The sequence below is a fragment of the Tauraco erythrolophus genome, chromosome 19, assembly GCF_009769465.1.
Source record: "Tauraco erythrolophus isolate bTauEry1 chromosome 19, bTauEry1.pri, whole genome shotgun sequence".
NCBI classification, from domain to species: Eukaryota; Metazoa; Chordata; class Aves; order Musophagiformes; family Musophagidae; genus Tauraco; species Tauraco erythrolophus.
The window spans coordinates 3,747,048-3,767,340 of record NC_141483.1 but is presented as its reverse complement, the minus strand read 5'-3'; the positions used below and the strand labels follow the sequence as shown (position 1 = coordinate 3,767,340).

Sequence of the window (20,293 nt, the reverse complement as noted above, 5' to 3'; positions counted from 1 at the left end):
AACGCAGTGTTCCTACAACACAGAACAGTCGTGTGCAGCTGGTTATTTAGTTAGCTTGGTAGTGGTGAGTCACTGCAGAAACAGGAAAATGCTGCTCTTTGTTGCCCAGTCGCTTGTTTTTGTGGTGCGGAGGGGATCGTTGTTTCTCCAGGTGCTGAGCAGACCAGAAGTACTGGAAATGTGATGGAACACTTGATGAGACTCGTTTGCTCTGTGGCTCTGCCTTGCTACCTGCAAGTAGATAGTAAATGTTCTGCTTTTTCTGAACTGCTGGCAGGTGCTTACAAGCGACTGCTTTGGTCCTGCTTGTATTAAGTAAAGACTCACAAGCAACTTACTAAGGAGAATTTTGGCATTGGGGTCAGGGAGGAACTGACCAAGGCAAAACCCCATCCTTTCGAATACAAGGCTGGTGGCAGGACCTTATCTCTAGTGATTGCAAAGGGGAAAAACTTCAAAACATTGACAATTATTCATATACTTTGAGAGAGCACAAACATACAAAATGAGAACGCTAATGGAAGCTTTAAAGCTGTTGGAGAGGCAGCAAAAAGTCACAGCACAGACAAGCCTGTGCTGCCTGACGTGAAAGCAGCTGCGCCGCTAGATAGCAAACAAAGAAGCAGAAACTGGGAGCGGAGGAAAATCACGAAGAGAAATGTGGTCAGCGGAGTTAAAGGTGTTCTAAAGGACTTGAGAAATAAAAAGACACGTTAAGTGATACCAACCTGTTAGGAATTCGGGGTTAAGCACTGGTCACTAACACTACAGGGAAGCTCAAGAAATCCTGTATGTATTCTGTGTCTGTTGAAAAGCCAGATGACCTGGTCATCGTATGATCTATTCTTCTATTCCCACAGTAAATAAAGTAGAGATTAACCAGCTGATTCTAAAGCCAGGCATTTAAAAATCAGCAGAGGACTTTTTATTTTTCCTTAAGGCTGCAGCTGAGGCAGTCTGAATATTGCTGTGTTAGTGACTTTCTTCCAGCCCCAGAAGATATTTTGCACCAGGCGGGAGATTGCAGGCCAGCCAGCCAAACACGGTTTCCGGGCAAAATAGTGGGAAACCAGCAGTGGCTCGTCTAAAATCAGAGTTTAAAGGACGGTTTTTCACGTCAATCAGTGTGGATTTGTGAAAAAGCGAGTGTCATATGAACCTGAAGTCATGCGTTGACTTATTTTGTGAGGTTACAAGATAGACTGACAGTGTTTTGACAAGATATTTGTTTTGGCACTTGTGCAGCATTTTGATTGAGGAAAGGAACAATAGGAACCAAGACTGTGTAGCTAACGGCTCTGTGATCTGGCTGATGGACGGGTCTCAAAATCCAACTGGTTATTGGGACTGGTTAGTGAATAGGTACGTTATGAGCAGAGGCTGTCACAGGGGTTAGATTTTGTCCCTGTGCCAGCTGCAGCCTTTCTCTCTGATCTAGAAAGGGTGAAAAAAAAGTAATTTCTGATCGAGTTAGGAGATATTGTAGGTTGAGAGCATAGTAAGAGTGAGGAGGGATGCTAAGTGATTAGAACTGCTTATTAGGATGGATGTAGGCAGCCATGTGTGTTACTGACACCAACTGTAGGGTCATGCATCTGCAAGGCTGAGGGCTGCCTCGGCGGGCAGAGAGGCTGGGCTGAGCCTGACTTCATGGGCACCTGAGCTGAAACTGAGCATGTGGGACACGTGCCCGGTGAGAAAGTGAGTGTATTCCTTGATCCTTCCAGTAAGAGTAGTGATCAAGGTAGGCAGGTGATGTTGCTGTTCAGGCTGGCTCTAGAGTGATCAATGTGTTCATGCTTGGTGGGTTTCTAGTGCCCTTGCTCCAGCTCATCCAAGGGGCTTTAAGGTAAGCTTTGGTGACTGGGGAACAGTGGAATTATATCTGTTGGTTGAAGCTGGGGAAATTCAGACAAAGAATAAGGCATGTGTTTGACAGGGAGGTTTACATTTGGAACCACTTTGTAAGAGTTGGAGAGGATTCTGCAGCGCTGGAAGACTTTTGAAGTCCAAATTATCTGTTTTCTGAAGATATGGTTCTGGCTGAGGACCATAGGACTTGAAGTAAGGACCAGTTGAGGGAAAGCCCTCTAGCAGGTGGTTTGCAGATGTCACAGCAATAATTTAACTCCTTCCATCCTCTCCAGCTGCTACATGTAACCTCTTCAGTAGCTGCCAGCAACAGTTTCTACCAAATGCACAGAAGCCTTTGTTTTCATAATGGAGAGCAGTTATGCAGCACTAGAGGCTGGGGTTTTCCCCATCCCTTTACATACTTCTTCCTCTGAAGCTGGCAGCTTCTCTTTCCTGGCTGAGACACAATGAGGAGGCAGAGGAGATGTGGCAGTGTTGTATTTCAAAAGAACCGCTGTGGTGGAGTCTCGTTCTAACACCACAAAACGCAATTACACGCCTCTCACTACTTATTTATAAATAACTTTCCTTGGCCTCAGCCTGTCATGGTAAGGCATTAGAGTTTTGCCATGATATCGTTATTTAACTCCATGTATCGCGTTTTCTTGCTCTCCCTCTCTCTTTAGGGCAGAAAGGTCAGTATGGCACATACCTTATTACTGCCTACTCCGTTCCAGCCCTGCTCCAGCTTTGGGTGGCCATGCACGAGGTTTGTTGCCCAGATACTGGTTTCTCACATAAGGGAAGTGCTTCTTCTTGGCTTCCCACTGCTAACTTTGCGACTTTCCTGGAGAGCTGCTGGCGGCTGGAACTGGCAGTCGGACCTGGCAGCACACTGCTTTCGTTAAAAAGGCCAGATTGCAGCTTAATCAAACATCTTTCCAAACTGCAGCAGGAAAATCCAGAGACTCTGCTTTGGAGAATTGAAATGAGGGATGTGCTTTTAAAATGCTGACATTGTGTTGTCACCGATGCTAAAGCAGATCTTTAACATGTTAAAAGCATGAGGCATTGGTTTCCTTTTTTTGGAACAAAAAGAGGAAATTCCTTCATGTAACAGGATGTGTTAAAGAAATGCTATATCTGAGGAATTCTGATATTGTCTCTTTCCCTTTCTGTTACTTCCTTAAAAATTATGAATTATAAATGTGTGTGTATGTGTTTTATGTCTGGCCTGTCTCATAAGCTATAGCCTTAGGCAAAGCTTGTATCTTCTTTTTTTTGTTTGTTTGTTCAGCAAAAACTTTATTATTTGCAATTGTTTTTTCCATTCAAAGTTAGTTGTTTCATAGAGCCCCTCAGTGGCTCAGATATTTAATTCCAGTTACAGAGTAATTTTATCTCTGTGTCTGTAAAGCTTTTGTTGCTGTGACACGATCGGACTGACAAGATTATAGAACATGTTAGTTGCTAAAAGGATGGGTAATGTGAGATTGTAGATGATCCTTCTGTTGTGGCTTTGACTTCTCCTTTTTCTGGTGTGGAGGTTCATTTGTTAAGATCAGAAATAAGGGATATGAAACCGGCAGCTATTTGGCTTAACACACAAGCGAGATTCCTAGTTATATTTTCTGAACGCAACCTTTCCTTTTCTGTGACTTTTAGTGATGAAAAATGCTTCTGTTTTGACTTTGCAGCTACGTTAAGAAGCAGGTACCCCTGTGCTGTGTGGTCTCAGATTGCGGGAGTGCCTGGTTCCGGCTCTCCCCGTGGTATTTCATGGACTTTCTCAAGCAGGAGGATTTAGTCACACATCTGTCAGAAAGCAGCTTTGTGGAAGGCTTAGGCACGTGGTGGTTTGCCTGAGCTGCTGGAAGGCGATGCAGATGAGGAGCAAGAGCTAGCGAGGTAGGTAACGGTGTTCTTATGGGATGCAGCTCTGAATCGAGGTGTGATCCTCCTCCGTTTCACTATTGACTGCTGCAGCGGCTTTTGAGCTGTGTGGTCTGGTGTCCTAGTGAGGTGTGGGAGGCTTTTAGGTGAAGGGATCTCTCTGAGAGTGACAAAGGATCCATCAGTTTGTCTTCAGCTGCTGAAGCCTCTCGCTAACCTAATTGTGGATCTCAAACACCCTGAAGGGGAGGGATCTGTCCCTCTGCCTCTCGCTGCTACGTATTCAGGAGCGAAAATTGTCCAGCGATCATCTGGACATCTTCTGGTCAAAACTTCCCAAGTAGCATTGCAAGAGGAAAAAAAAAAATCAAGTCCCAGAGCGACTCAGATTTGAGATCAAAGGAGGGCAGTTGCTCTGAAGAGACGATGCAGTAAACTGCACAGATGAAGATTTCCAAGGAACTGCTCTTGGCTAGTGGAGATAGGTGAAATTATCCAGCTAGCTGGAGCCGTGGCTTCTGCTGAGACAAAACAATTTCCTACCACGCTTTAGCTCTTCTGTCATTGTGTTTAGCTTGTGCATCAGGGTTTAGACATGTGTGCAGTGCAGATGTTAGCAAGGATACAGTGGTCCTCTAATTAAGCAACGCAGGGCTTGAGTTGTCTTCAACGTAAGAAGATAAGAGGCAATAATATATAAAAAGTAGCTTACCATGCTGAGGGACATCTGCTCATACTTCATGTGGATTCAGCTCCCTGTAGTGTGGTGGATGACAGCGTGAAGTGAGCTCGTGTTGCTGCCGTAGGAACTAACTGGGTTCTCAAAGAAAGGCGAGGACAGTAGGCTGCAGTCGCCTCGTGCCGCTAACAGGAAGTGGCAACGTCCATACTTTTTAAAAAACTTTTCTGTGTTAAATAGGAAGCCGAAGTGGCTTTATTTGTTGAGTTTCACAGCGAGTGAGTGCTGTGAGAATATAGTAAGACAAAGAGCCGTGAGGCCTTTGCATATGTTTCTGCTGTGCCGTTGTCTCTAAGGAAGAGCATGACTCAGTTGCGCTGACTTGAAACATTCAGCAGTCGATTTCTTGCGACAGAAGGGCTTGGCACTGCACTCTGTTGGAGATGCCCTGTTTTTCCTAGGCAACAAACTGATAGTAAATTGTTTAGACTTCCCCATGGCTGTTAAAGTCCTTCCCATAACATCCCCTGAAAACAGGACCGGCGTTAGGATATATTGGGCTGCAAAGATCAGTCCTGCGATGCTCCTGTTGGCGCAGCGCTGAACTGGCAGTCAGGCACTAAAGGCAGTGATTTCACTCTCTGTCTCTCTCACCTCCGAGATGTGTGGCCAAGTGCCAAACCAGCTGTGCTTTCCAGGCAGCTTCCAGCTTTTTTTCCTCCCGGGTAGGTGAGTCTGGCCTTGAAGAGACAAATGCACGCATGGTCATGCCTCAGCACTTGGAAAGAAAAGGAGCTGTTTCTTATCAACTGCATTGGAGCAAGGAGGAAAGATAAATCCTCTGGAAGTGAAGCTACATGGCATGTAAGCGCTTGGAAGGGAAAAATGCCATCGTTGGTGTTGGTACAACTCCAATATATTTGACACTTCAGGATCCTGCTGTTTCCTGGCCAGAGCTGCTTCTGGGCTTTGCCTGGATTGTGTTGTAGTACTGCTAAAATATCAGCTTTGGGACTGAAGGTGCCTGTACAGCTTGTGTTGGAGAAGGATAACCATTTACTTTGTTTCATGTTTTTTCATGGAGTTGCGTCTTCTGTAGTGGCCACTCCATGCGGTTCAGCTGCTGAGGGCTTTCTGGGAGAGAGGAGCACTTCTGGTTGTCTGTGACAGATAAACGCTGTCCTCCTCCTGCAGCTTTGTTCGTCCTCGCTGCAGCCTCGGGGTGCGGAGTTGCCAAGGGAGCCGGCAGCTTTAGCCAGCATGAGGATCCCCCACTGGGACAAGTCCTGTATGTTCTGTCAGGGGGTCCAGGAACCCCATGGGCAGCTCTGATGTTGCTGGGATCTGCCTTTTTCTGTGGGCACATGTTCAGTGCTGCTGGATGTGTGGTTATGTTTCTTTTAAAACTGAAAGCACGAGCTGTGTGACTAGCTGAGTTGGGAAAATTAGGTAGAAATACAGTCAAGATGGATGGTATAAGCAACGGAGGTGGTGTGGCAGTAAAGAATGCAGCAAAGCCTGGCAAGAAACGCCTCCAGTTAAATGGTGCACCAGTCATTGCGATGAGGGACTGCAACTGAGGGAATCCCAGTCTGCTTTGTGCCCTTTTCCCTGCTGGCAAAGGGAATGGAGCCTGCCAGTGAGACTCTCGTGCTGGAAAGGTCAGGTTGCACGTGGGTGTGGACTCTTGTAGCAAACTTGTGAAGTGTTTGCTCAACTCCAGAAAGTCTCGTTAGCCTTGGACAGCCTGCACTCCTGGAAGTGTGTCCAGCTCCAATAGAAAACAATGCTGCTCCTGTGAAAAAATAGAGCTGGCAAGTGTGTTTCCAGACAGGGTTCATGCCTCTTTCCAAAGAAGGAGTAACAACTATAAGGGTTGTGGTAAATGCAAGACAGCAGTTCTTACAAACAAGGTTGCAAGAAGGAAAGAAAGGACAAAGTCGGTACCAGATGAAATTTAATTAAGAAGGAATCTGATGGTTAACTGACAATTTGCCCTTCTCTTTCCCTGTCTTCCTCCTCTGTGGCCCGGTGGCTGGTGCACTGTGCAGTGTTTTATCAGCTGGCATGTCCCCAGTTGTCTGAGATGGTTACTGGAGCTGCCCGGAGCACATGCCCTGGACAGCTTGACCTTTCCCGACTGCTGGAGGTACCACCGTTCTCTCCTGCTGTTCTAGCTGGTGAATCCACTTGCAGGAACCTCGTAAGGCAATGTGAATGAAGATGTGTCCTGCCTATGAAGTCATGTGTCCTTGGTGTTTCTTTTTTTTCCCAATGAAGAGAAATATTACCCGCACATGCAGCTCATTAGACAAGTAACTTATGTGTTGCTGTCTTGCATTGGCTACACACGTGATATGTGAACAGTATGAACAACAGATTTAACTAGAAGAATACTTGTGCTGAATTACGTCACTCGCCCTGCCTTCCACGCGGTTTAGAATCACAGAACGGTTTGTGTTGGAAGGGACCTCAAAGATCATCCAGTTCCAACCCCCCTGCCATGGGCAGGGACACCCTTTGCAGAGTTCTCTCATCGCAGGCATGCTTGCTAAAATAGCATTATCTGGACAGGATGGCAACCAGCAGCTCCAACAAGACCTTCCTCAACCTTTTAGGAGAAAGCCCTTGTAAGTCCGGCACAGGCGCGTGACTTTGGAGTGAGTCGAGGAGCTCATTAGCGGCGTCTCAGTCTGTTTCGGTGCAAGGCCATAAAACGCGCGTGCTAGCTAGAAAGCAGAACATCTGGCGAGCAGGCTAATGAGAGCCAGACTGGGGGAGCTCGGAGGCAAATGTGAGAGCTACCCTGTAGAGTTTGTTTATAACTCTTTGAGTTTGTAGGAGGTTACTTACTTTGTTGGATTTTAAAAATCGTTATTCATATTTATTAAAACCGATGCAGACACCAAAGATTGAACAATGAAAATCCAAACTGACTTCAGTTTGGATATAAAATATCCTGGCTGGGAAGGGTGATTTATCCCTGGTTCCTGTGAATGTTTTCTGTCCCTTATTCCCCTCCCGATCCTGCCCTCGAGATCCCCCGTGGCCGCGTGAGCTCTGCTGAATGCGAGGAGTTTGTTTGCTCTCTCAGCCAACGGAGAGTTTTTCCTTCCCCTAAGCAGGGAATTTGTTTTGCAAAGGGAGAGGTTTGGGCTCTGGAAAGTTTATGCTCCTTCTCTTTCTTTCTTTTTTGTTTTTTTGTTTTTTATTGTAATGATGACATATGGAAACTATTTACACAGGAGCATGCTCTGCTGCACTGAATGGAAATGTTGGAGTCCCGGCAGTATCGTTCCGGATGCCTTGTGTAAGCAGCCAGCTGGTTTTGCTTTTTCTTTTTTTCCCTTTTCTTTTTTTGCCCTCCCTCTCTCCCTTTTCAGGGAACGTCTGGGATGAGTTACACAAGTGTGGAAGGAAGCTTTGCCATCTGTGAACAGCTCAGTTCGTTTACTTTGTCACGCCCCTTGTACTGTGAACTTCACAAATATCTATTTTCTTTTTTTGCTGGGAGGGGGGCAAGACTCCTTGCTGTGACTAGTCAGCACTTTGACTCCTTTCCCATTAGTTGTTTATGTTTGCTGGTGAGCAAATTCTGGTATATGCCAAAATAAGAGAGCGTGGCACATGAAGCCTTGCTTCACCACCATGCTTGTGCTTAAAGCTTCGTCCTGCAGCTAAGCCCTCCGACAACTTGCGTTTGGAAACATCCTGCCCCTAAGACAGCGGTAGGGAAACGATTTCTGAAGTCTGAGCCACCTTCCTCAGAGGGGAGGGGAGAAAACGTTTAGTTCTGCAGAGGAAAATCTTTCGTGCGTGGCTTTCCCTTGAGGAAGCTGCGAAACTGAGGATCAGCTTTCGGAGGGGAGGGAGGGAGGAACTTCAGATCTGCCTTGTCTCCTTCTCCCCGACTCCGAACACGAGCGTGCCTGCTTCCCAACGCGGCGGCTGCCATGCGATGGAGAGAGCCGCCTGCCATCTACTTGGAGGATTACGGGAGTCCTGTGGAGAGATCCTCCTATCTCATTGAGCTCGATACTAATGGTAAATGCCGTCGGGGATGTTCTGCAGCACGAGCTGAGGTTGCATTAGTCTGTGTCATTGTTATCATGGGAGCAGCTGAGGAAATTAGCTAGCTGGAGGGCTGCCAAACAAACAGTCAGAGGGTTGCTTTTCAAATTTATTATTATTTTTATTATTATTTATTACCCAGATGATGCTGTTGCCTCAGGGATGCTAGATCAACCTTCTGGTACCTGATGGGGAAGGAGCTGATCCACAAAATGCAGCTCCACACCGGAACGCTTCACCAGTACATCTTCTGTTGTCTGTGCCTGGAAAGATGATGTCTGATTTAGACAGGAGGAAAACATCTTGGTTTCTAGAATTACTTTTTGTTTCTGATTTGCATCTTTGAGTGCTATTTTGTATTCGCAACCTTGATCTCACTGGGGCCTCTCTTCTGTTTCAGCTGTGAAGACTCCATGTGGAATCATAGAATAGTTTGGGCTGGAAGGAACCTTCAAAGGTCATCTAGTCCAACTCCCCTGCAATGAGCAGGGACATCTTCAACTGGATCAGGTTGCTCAGAGCAACCTGAGAATTGCAGAGAGAGGTCCTGAGTTTTTACTGTGGTGTATGTTTTCCTGGTGTTGATCATTTTCAAAGGGAAGTTGGTCTTTGTGGAAGAACTCCTTCAGGGTTAAAGGTAGTTTTGGCATCTTTTGGTAGGGTACAGTGTTTTGGTGTTTTGTTTAATGCTACAAACCTCTGCTGGTTTTGACCACAGTATGTTTTGATGTTCTTAAATTTCGTATATACTGTAATGCTCCAATAACATGGTAATACTGCAAGCAATCTGCTTAATATGTCCCTCTTCCCCAAACGAGCTAGTGCAGCCAAGGTGTTGGGTCTGTGCTTTTTCAATATCCCCTGAACTGGGTGAGATGAATGCCACTCGGATTTTCTCTGAACACTTGCTGTGGTTTGAAGGTGAGTTACGGAAAGGCCTGAAACTCTGGCTCCAGTTAGTGCCTTCACAGTTGTTGCTGGTTTGAGCAAAGCATCTTGCAGCCTCACCCCGGCCACCAGGTAACGAAGGAGCTGTGAGTGATGTGCGTGCTGTAGAGCTGTCCAGGTAGTGTCATGGGTGACACATAGAGCTCTGGGTGTCGTTGGGTAGCAGGTTATGTGTGATAGGAAGAGGTGGCACTCTCTGCTCCCGTGTACCAGTCACCTGTGTGCCTCAGCAAAGTTTGGAGGTGTTTGATAGCTCTGTGCCTGTCTATGGTGATGCTTCAGGTCTTTGAGGCTGGGGCTGGAGGCCACTTTGTGCTCTGCCTCTACCGTGACCCACCTTAATGCCCCATGGAGAGAAGGCAGGCAGGACAGGACTGCAGTGTGTTTTGTCTGGCAGCAGACGATCTGTTAGGATGGGAATGAGGACTGGAAAATACTTGTCTTCTGGGCAGGAAAGATCTTCTGCAGTGAGTCCGGGTTCTGATGAAGATGTGCTCCTTCTGCAACTCTGTTAAGTGTTAAATGCAGAAAGGTTTTTGCTGTCAGGCTGCAGTTTGAGGGACTCTGTCTCTTTGAAACATGTATACAGTAAAAGCTTTGTAAATAATAACATTTAAGAACTTTTTAGAGCTCACAATGTAAAGCTACTGGTTTTTGCATATTGCTGTCATTTTTTCGTTAAAAGGCAAACAAACCCAGAAGACTGCCACTCCCGTTCTGGAGATAAATAAAATCTCTGTTCAGTTTTTTAAAAAAATGCTCATTCGAGGTGTAAAAGGGACTTGGGGGAGCAATCAGCCTCATTCAAACATTCATCCAGATTTTAAGTGCTATTTTAATGGTATGGAGAAAGCAAGGAAGAGAAATAGGCTTAAATGCTGGAGGATTCTTAGCAATCCGAGTATGCAATCTGGAAAGTCTTCACAAATCCCAGATAAATGTTATCTTAATTCGATTTGAGGGTGGAAAAGGCACCTGTGGCTCTGCATTGGTGAAGGGGGTTTCTGATTTCTTCCCACTCCCTGCCTCCGTCAGGAGCCTGGAGTGCCGTTTCTCTCAATGGGTGCAGTTTTTGTCATGGACTGTCTTTCAGTGCCGGAGGGTGTTCTAGAAAGACTGAAGCAGTAATTCAGCGAGGATTATTTTGTCGTAGCAAAGAGATGCAGCAGATCTTCAGCATGCTGTCACGAGAGAGGAAAAGCAGCTCATTGTAATTTTTTTCCCACTCTTGGATAACTTCTTGTAACAACAGAGAGAACAAGCTACCACATCACAGCTTCTGCGCTCGTAAAAAGGGAGAAATCAGCACTTTTGCACCGGCAAGATCAATTTTACATGTAACCTCTTTGGGAACATGAGGTGCTGGAGGAGGGAAGTCTCTACTGAGCACAAGAACACCCATGTGGTTTGAGTAACGATTGAAGCTCTGGAGAAGTGAGCGTGTGGCCAGCTCCACCACGGGTTTCACGCATGGCCCTAAGTGGGTGTCACTTCTGTGGAGTCTTTGCTCAGTGGTCTTTGTCAAAGGTGCAAAATAAAAATCCCAGTCCCAGAAGAAACCAAGTGACGTTCCCTTTTTGAACAATAATTGTCTTCGTGCATGTTTTTCATGTATCTTAATAGCACCGAGGCTGTAGAATGCAGAAAATGGCAAGTATCCTGGAGTTCATATAAGTGCTTGTGTAGCAGTCCCATGGGAAGGGCACTATGGATGTGTAGCTGTGCTTGGGAGTTGCTTTTTGCAACAGAATTGTATTTTTTACAACAAAATTTTTAGTTATGAAACCTGGTACAAATGTTCATTGTTTTATAGTGCTTTACTGATGAGAAAGATGTGCTCTTAGAAGTTTCAAAATCAATCTGTGGGATATGAACAGAAAATTAATCTTGCTGGTAGTTTTCATCAGAGAAGTATTGGTACTTATCTGCACCAAAAAGTGTTGTGAAGATGCATTGTTTAATGACTTTGTAGAGCTCTGAAAAATGAGACTTTCTACTAAAAATACTGTACTGCTGCTATTAGTGTACTATATAGCTTCTATACTCAGACTGGTTTCCCTTGCCTGTGGTAGTCCTGTGCTCTGTTCTTCCATGGTCTCTCCGAACATTAACTGTGAAAAAGCAGTGTTCCTTTAGCAAGCCCACGTTTAATTTGTGGGTTGGACATCCTCAGAGACCCTAGCTGTTAGCTGCCTGTTTGTGGTTTATGACTGCTGATAGTATGCTACGAACATGACAGCACAGATCTCCTGAGCCAGGAGACCTGCTTATTGTATTAAATAGGATGCTGTCTCTTTTGATGATCATCTGGGAGCGTTCCCATGTTGAAGTGTTGAGTTTCAGCGTGTCTCAACACTCTGAAAAGAATCTAAAAGCTCCTACATGGAAAGAGTCAATTTGTCTGTGTACAAGCTGCCAGTTTCCCGGGTACTCTGCCGCCTCTTGATGCTTGTGTCTGGTCCCAGTGCCTGGCTTTTTTGCGTGCCTCCTGATCAATCTCAGCTAGCTTAATTGTAAATCAATTTTTCTCTTATTGTACTGATGCAGATGGAGGTAGCTATGACGTTATTAATGATGCATCCAGCCCTGCTGCGGGGGACGGCTGTGCACAGCAAAGCTCCACCCGACACAACTGGGAAATGAACTACCAAGAGGCAGCGATCTACCTCCAGGTGAGACCTGCTGTTTGCCATGTTGCGTGAAGAATGGACTTCTGAAACTATGGTAGTTCTTCATTACAAGAAACAATGAGCTTCAGTTTTGAGGTTAAAAAATTGATGCTTTGCGAAGGAATCCGTGCAAAGATTGGGAAGATGCTGAAAGGGCCTTCAGATAGGCTCTGGCAAGTCATTTGGGAGCAGCTGAACAAGCTACCCATCCTCTCCCAGTGCCAGGGACTGTAGTAGAGGGACTCTGCACATGTTCAGTTCTGCCACCTTGCCATGGAGATTTCTGTAACTTGTCATAGATCGTAATTTTATCTTTTCAGTCGCTCCTGGGTGAATGGTCAGTGCTCTTCTGGAGACATCTCGTGTTCTGGATCTGCAGGTCCTAATCCTGCCTTGGCCACAGATTTGGTGGGTGGCCCTGGGATGTTTGTTTAGCATCAGTCAAGCCCTGCAGGTCATGAAGACACAAGAGAAGGCAGAGGTCTTGATTTCTAGAAGAAGAAAGCATGCTGAGATTAGGATCAGTCCAGGAGTGAAATTTATTTAAAAAGAAAATTTAAAAAGAAAAACCAACCAACCAACAAACAAACCAACCATCTCTTGTAACAACAGAGAGAACAAGCTACCACATCACAGCTTCTGTGCTCGTAAAAAGGGGGAAATCAGCACTTTTGCACCAACAAGATCAATTTTACATGTAACCTCTTTGGGTTGGTTACATCCTCCAGTTACAGCAAACACCATCATTAAATCAGCAAAGTTACTGTACTTTTAAGATCGCTGTACAGTCTGGTGTGATGAATGAATTACCAAAACTGAGCTTCTCCCAGAGCTGGCCAGTCTGAAATTGTTGCTGGTTCCCTTACTGTCCTTCCTTCCTCCTTGTCTTCATTCCCTTTCAAAATCTCTGCATTGCAGTTTGAGGCGCTTTGGACCCAGTTAGGTTTTTTGCTTAAGCCACTGCAACGTGATTGAAACCATTTGTTCCTCCTTGCTCCTACACCACAGGACTGAGAAATGTTGCTTCTCTGACCTTTCAAAACCGAGTAGGCTTGGACCTTGGCAATACTTCAGCTTCATCGTACACTGGAGCAGCACTGGAAATATAATGGTAGCCCCAACCCCTCGCGGGCTTTTGTGTAAACTCCTGATTATTGGAGATGCTCTGCAAAGGGTCATTGAGTTGCTGCAGTGCCTGATGGTAATGTACACAGCAGGCTTGGCCCTTCAGATGCAGATTATTCTTGCTGCTGCCTTGACCAACGGTCATAATGACAATGTCCTTGAAATGAAGTAGACATAACTTGAAGAGCATGCAGATTGTTTATTTGAACCAGTAGCTGCAGGCAAGAGTGTCTTATCTGAGTAAGAGGCCTTTGCTGTCCAGCAACGTTTTGAATTGCTTGGCTAGCAAGAGGCAGAATTTCCCCTGTTTTTCATTCCGCGAGTGTGTTTTGTCAGGCGTGAATAAGAATGCCCTGCTGATCTAAGCCAGCTCGCTTTGAGAGGGGGGCTTGTGTTTTATGGAGCTTGCTGCTGGGTTTTGTCCTGCTCGCAGTCTGCCTCACTGACCCGGCAGTGGGTGTTAGTTTGTTCTTAAACGGAATGAGAGTTTGCCTGCGAGACGAGTAAATGAGAAACATTTGAAACCCTCTTCTGAATTAGTCTCGAGAATGCTTCACTTCTTAAAGGAGATCCTGTTTCCTGACCTTGTTATCCATTTGCAATCACAGTTATTCTGCTTTGATAGTAATAGCTTACTGGCCTTACAGTAATTGCTTACCTGGAAGGATGTTAATTTAAAAAAAAAAAAAACCACAAACAACAACTTCATGTGCATCTGTATGTCCCAGCTGGGGAAAAATGATCTCTTATGAGAGTTTCCAAGAGACAGCAAGTTACCTGTGAGTGACTAAAGCTCCCTTGTGTTGACTCAAGAAAGAGAAGAAGCTGTTGGGTTGGATCTGCATGAAAAACCTCTAAATTCTCCCCAAACAAAGTTTTATCCTAGAGGTAAAAATAGTAATGATGTAGCTGTTTAAAAATCAGTTGTAGGCAAACTGTTAAGATGAAGTGTCTGACCTTTTAATGTTAATTAAGCTTTCTGGTTAAGAGGGAATGACGAATCAGTATAGAGACTTGTTAATTTTTCATGGAGTCTGTCTTCTCACATTCCTGAAGTAGAAAACACTGTGTGTGCTCCAGTGTTTTCTCCCAGACGTTTTGCAAGGCCAAGATAACGAGGAGCAACTGTCAGCCAGGTGCCCTGGAGCTTATCTGGGCCTTCTTGTGCTCTGTCCTGGAGAAGTTTAATCAAATAAGTCTGTAAACATGTGGAAGTGGTTGCAAGTAAATGAAGTGCTGTGTTTATGTTGGGATGCTGTCGTGGTTTAACCCCAGCCAGCAACTAAACACCGCCCAGCCACCCGCTCCTTACCCCTGGTGGGATGGAGGAGAGAATCGGAGCAGTAAAACTGAGAAAACTCGTGGGTTGAGATAGAGACCGTTTCATAGGTAAAGCAAAAGCTGAGCACACAAGCTGAGCATGACGTCACATGGTGTGGGATATCCCTTCGGTCAGTTGGGGTCAGCTGTCCCAGGTGCGTCTCCTCCCAACTTCTTGTGCACCTGGTAGAGCATGGGAAGCTGAAAGTCCTTGGCTGCTTAGCAACAACTAAAACCATCAGTGTAGTATCAATATTCTTCTCCTACTAAATCCAAAACCACAGCACTATACTAGCTACTGGGAAGAAAATTAACTCTATCCCAGTTGAAAAGGCTCAAGGGTTTCTGAAGCAGGAGTTTGTGGATATTAATGAGTTTCATTACTGAAATATGCTTATGAACAGAAGGGGATGTCCCATGTGTGTAGAGTTCATTCCTCAATAAACAGATCAATGTCAGGCTGTAAAGTGGGAATAGTCTGTTGGGAATTGTATCTAATCCTTATAAAAGTCTGCGTTCTTCGTGTCTCTTACAGTACCGAGAGTCACTAATGCTGTTCTCTTCTTTATTCCTGCTGCCTTAGGAAGGAGAAAATAATGATAAGTTCTTCACTCACCCCAAAAATGCCAAAGCACTTGCTGCCTACCTCTTTGCACACAATCACCTTTTCTACCTAATGGAGCTGAGCACAGCACTGCTTCTCCTGTTGCTGTCTCTCTGCGAGGCACCAGCTGTTCCTATGTTCCGTCTTGGCATCTTTGTAAGTACTCTGGGGCAAAATGTAGAAGTCAGCTTGTTTTGCAGGGGTGGGTAAGAGGAAAAAGAAAGCTAAACATAAAGGAGGAAGGTAGCAATAGTAGAAAACAAACTTGTTCTGTAAATTGGTTGACAGCAGATACACCAGGCAGCAAAACATCCTTTTTTCATCTGATCTGCACAGGCCACAATGAAAGTGACATTTATTTCATATTATCAATTTCTGCCATTTTTAAATTTTGTAACTGTTTGCGAAGTGTGTGGGTTTTGCTTTTGCTTGTAGTAACTCAAGAATCTGTGTGGTTTTAAAGTCATTGTCCGAGTTGGTGCCATTACCCCAGCATAGCACTGGTTCCTAGAATACAGACAGATCTCAGCCTGGGACAGGTTGCTAAACCTTCTCCTGTCCGCTCCTCCCAGTGTTGTGAGGACTCTCTTTAATGTGTGTGTGAGGGACTTGAAGTTTTACGTCTAACCTTCACGAAATGCAGGTTGAGAGAAGGAATACACAAGCTGGTGTGTACTGTTGTCTGTCTGCAACCCCTTCATGAGGCACCACTGTCAGGCACAGTGCTAGGTGCCTGCTGTTGCTGGTGGGAGAATCTGCATCGGCTTTTGGAGCTGTTAATGGCACCCTAGGACCATGCCAGGGGTGCAAAACAGTGTTGACAACCCTGGGGTCAAAGTGTTCCTCAAAATGAGTCAAGGCTGCCTAACTCAGTTTGGGTTTTGAGCTGGGACTAAAGCTGGGGTTGTAAGAAAGTACTGTCATTGTCTTTGTGGTGCATTTTGCATCTTCTGATAGAGAAGGGGTCCTTCAGCACTGCCAAAAGCAGCATTCTGTTCCAGACCCTTTCTGTGGTTGTCCAGAATGTCTAGTTCAAGAGAAAACTGCTCTCTATGTATATTCTCTCTGCCCAGCAGCTCTCCTTCCTTCACTCAACTGAAAAAATTACGGTCTCAATCTTTTAAAAGTGTTTCTCCTCAAATTCCTAGTGCCTTGTCGTTTTGTTTCAAATGTATCAATACATTTTTTTGATGTATTCAAGTCCAAAAGGGATGTGAATTTCCAGGAAATTCTGAGCTGATACTGAGTAGAGGAAAATTATACAGGCTTTAATAAAAGCACAAAGCAATAAATATAGTGTCGTGGTTTAACCCCAGCCAGCAACTAAACACCACACAGCTGCTCGCTCACTCCCTTCCCAGTGGGATAGGGAAGAGAATGAGAAGTGTAGAAGTGAGAAGACTCATGGGTAGAGATAAAGACAGTTTCATAGATAAAACAAAAGCTGTGCACACAAGCAAAGCAAAACTAAGAATCCACTCCCTGCTTCCCGTCGGCAGGCAGTTGTTCAGCCATCTCAGGAAAGCAGGGCTCCATCACACGTAATGGTTACTTGGGAAAACAAACACCATCACTCTGAATGTCCCCCCCTTCCCTTTTCTTCCCCCAGCTTTATATTGCTGAGCATGACGTCATACGGTGTGGGATATCCCACAGTTGGGGTCAGCTGTCTCAGCTGCGTCCCCTCCCAACGTCTTGTGCACCCCCAGCCACTCGCTGGTGGAGTGGGTGAGAAGCAGAAAAGGCCTTGACTCTGTGTAAGCACTGCTCAGCGGTAGCAGAAGCATCCCTGTATCATCAACGCTGTTTCCAGCACAAATCCAAAATATAGCCCCGTACGAGCTACTCTGATGAAAATTAACCCAATCCCAGCCAAAGCCAGCACATAGCGAAACTTGGAAAAACAATGCTGTGCTGGCTGTAAGAGTGGCCTTGGGTTTTCCTGCGTGTCACAGAGCTGTGCTCAGACTGTTGTCAAACCCACGTGCTTCTTGGAAGAGGAAGGGCAGAAGTGTGGCCTCTGTGCTGCTGTCTGTAATCACAAGTGCTGGTTGAAGCCTTGCTGTGTTGTGACAGGTCCATGCAACCCTGGAGCTGTTTGCGTTAATTGTGGTGGTCTTTGAACTCTCGATGAAGATGAGGTGGCTGGGCTTCCAAACCTTTATCAGGCACAAAAGGACTATGGTAAAGGTAAGTTGTCTGTTTGCTTGTCAGTGTTTCTCCTTCAGCATCTGCGGGAACCAAAGAACCAGATTAAATATTGGCCCATGCTGTAGCAGAGATGACTTAGCCATGTGTCCCAGCTGCCAAATGATTCATGTGAGACCTCTTAAGCTCTCAGAGACACCTCCCATACTTAAAGCGTCCAAATAAATGTGTGGTTAGTGAGAGCTTTGCCTTCTCCAAAAGGAGGTTGCAGCTGTGCCTCTCATTTTAAACCCCTTTTTTGCAGACTTGCGTGCTGTTTGTACAGTTCATAGAGGCCATCGTGGTGTTGGTGCGCCAAACCTCGCACGTCCGGATAACGAGAGCTCTGCGCTGCATCTTCTTGGTGGACTGCCGTTACTGTGGGGCCGTCAGAAGGTGCGTGGTCAGCTGCCTGGGTCTTCTGCTGTCGTGCCTGGGACTGGGGTAGAGGAAGAGCACTCTGGTCCTGCAGGCAAAGGGACAGAGAGGTAGCTTGGAAACAATCTGAATTTACCTAGCTTTCTACCTGTAATCCTTGGGGGGGAGTGGGAAGAAAGTAGTCAAGTGTGCTGTGTTGTGTTTTTTTTTCCCCTTTGCAAGTTGTAGTTTATTAATGTGTTCCTCATATTTTCAGAAATCTGCGACAGATCTTCCAGTCCCTCCCACCATTTATTGACATTCTTCTCCTTCTGCTTTTCTTCATGGTGATTTTTGCCATCCTGGGTGAGTTGTATTTATGGAAGGTGAAGTGATGCTCTCAACTGGTTATTGTCCAAAAGCAACACAAACAACTGGGATAAATATGAAGCTGACCAGATTTAGAGTCCTGCCAGGATCTTCCATTTATCACATTTTGTCTGCAGTCATCTGGAAGGCAGAATTAAAGAGCTGAAAAATCTAGGAGCTCTGGGTATTTGATTTTGAGACAAAGGTCTTTTTGCCCTCATCCAGAGGATAATATGTGGTGTGTGTGTTTGTTTTCAAAGTTCTATTTTCATCAACTATTCCTCAATTTTGTAAGTTTAGTCTTACAAAGTCCCACAAATGCATGTGTCTGTGATGTACCTGCTACAGTCCTATACTCAAACCGTCCCCAGAAAGTTTGTTTTCTGAAAGGACTGGTGAAATGCCAATGACATGTATTAGCAAATCTGCATGGAGAAGACCTTTCACGTCCTCTCCTCTTGATGGTATCAGAAAGGGCCTACTGGTTCTTAGTGTGACCTGCTGTTTGGGAGCAGAGACTCGACACTGCTGCTTGACATTAAACAGACTATTTTTGTTTGGTTTTTCCCCCCTTTCTTTTCTCCTGCTCTCTCTGCTGCTTCTCTAGGTTTTTACTTGTTTTCTCCTAACCACTCGGATCCGGTGAGTATCACTGATTCTTTGAACTGAAGCTTGAGTCCCATTTTGACCAGCTTAAGAATCAAATGTTACTGTGTAGACGTAGCTTGTTCCCCTGTGATGGCCTGGGAGGCCAGATGCTAGCTGGTCAGAGGCTGCTTGGCAACGTTACCCTGGTTTACCCCCTGCTGGGAAGGAAAACGGTGCAGAGAACTTCCTCAAAGACAAGATGTCCCAAAGGGAACATTCCTGTAGTTGTTCCTTGTTCTTGCTGTCTTAATTCAGTCAAACAAGCCACCTGCCACTGTCCCCAGGGGAGGAAGGTATCTGGGTGAAAGCTCGGCGCCTCCAACTGTGCCTGTCAGAGACCAGTGGCCACTAGTTCCTGCTGCTGCTGAGTCTGAAGCTTGCTGGGATTAGCTACTACAGAAATGCATAGATGAGCTTTTGTTTTAACTCTTCACATACCAAGGACCAATGCTGAAGTACCCTTTCCCTAGGGGAGACAGGAGGGAATTGTAGAAGTGCCTGTAATCAAGTGGGTGGGTGGGTTGGTTGGTTGTTTTTTGAAGGAAATGTGACTATGATATTCTGCTTGCATTTTGTCATGGGAGCTTTTTCTTTCAGTACTTCAACACCTTAGAGAACAGCCTCGTGAATCTCTTTGTGCTTTTGACCACTTCAAAGTAAGTTCATGCTTTTCTAACTCAGTCTTTCCCTTTGCCCCCAGAGAAGTCTAGCAGAGCCAAGAGTTTTTTTTGCAGAAATACTCTGTCTCCAAATGCGACCCCATTCCTCTGCATGAGAGGGATATTTCCTGGGTCAGCCTGCATGGGAAGAACTGGCACTTCATTTTGGTTTAGGACACTGTGATGTCAGATGCAGAGTTACCTCTGAGCAACTCAGACCGCTTCGTCACTGTGAGAGCATTAAGAGAGGAAACAGCTTTATTAGTCCTGGGTCCAAGAAGGGAAAGTTTCTATTTGTGCTGCTTTGTCAGGCAACAGTTTGCTGTTGTGAAGTAACTTCCTATTCCTCTGCTTTGCTTCACCTATCTACTAGGAAAGGGGGATAACAACAGTGGGTAAATATTGATCTGCTGTCAGGGAGAGCTCTGAGGATTAGGAAATTAGCAAAGCATAGAAAAAATCCTAGGTTGTAACTCGTACACCAAGGCTGTATTGCTGTCATTGCTGAGTGTTAAAGCACAACCCTTAGCCACCTTACAAATCCCCCTCGCCCCTTTGGTTTTCAGGATGTGCAAGGAATGTGCTTTTCGTATTTATTTTTTTTATCATACCTCCATGTTCTTGCTGCTTGTTGCTAGGCACAAACTTTTGTGTCATGAGCAACCACGTGTTTTACAGAAGTGTGCAGATCTGTGGGTGTGGGTTTACACACACACCTGTGTCCCATGTCTCTTGCCTTTCTAGAGGGGTGCCTAAACTTGTGTCTTTTTTGGGTGCAGCTTCCCTGATGTGATGATGCCATCTTATGCCCGGAATCCCTGGTCCTGTGTCTTCTTCATAGTGTATCTCTCCATTGAGCTGTACTTCATCATGAACTTGGTGAGTCCTCTGTTGAAGCCCTTGTCTTCTC

The 20,293-nt window shown here is 45.5% G+C and overlaps 1 protein-coding gene across 2 annotated transcripts in view; it reads left to right on the top strand.

The window, feature by feature from the left end:
* The window catches only part of TPCN1 (two pore segment channel 1), a 47,565-nt gene that overhangs the window by 8,658 nt on the left and 18,614 nt on the right, over positions 1-20,293 (top strand). The window contains exons 2-11 of one of the 2 annotated variants that reach the window (XM_086623272.1): positions 7,672-7,736; positions 7,810-7,900; positions 11,993-12,117; positions 15,143-15,319; positions 17,240-17,353; positions 17,616-17,746; positions 17,985-18,073; positions 18,684-18,718; positions 19,322-19,380; positions 20,163-20,262. In XM_086623272.1, the coding sequence (XP_086479398.1) occupies positions 7,672-7,736; positions 7,810-7,900; positions 11,993-12,117; positions 15,143-15,319; positions 17,240-17,353; positions 17,616-17,746; positions 17,985-18,073; positions 18,684-18,718; positions 19,322-19,380; positions 20,163-20,262 (986 nt within the window). The remainder of the gene's footprint in view (positions 1-7,671; positions 7,737-7,809; positions 7,901-11,992; positions 12,118-15,142; positions 15,320-17,239; positions 17,354-17,615; positions 17,747-17,984; positions 18,074-18,683; positions 18,719-19,321; positions 19,381-20,162; positions 20,263-20,293) is intronic. The other variant, XM_009991808.2, reaches the window with a different exon arrangement.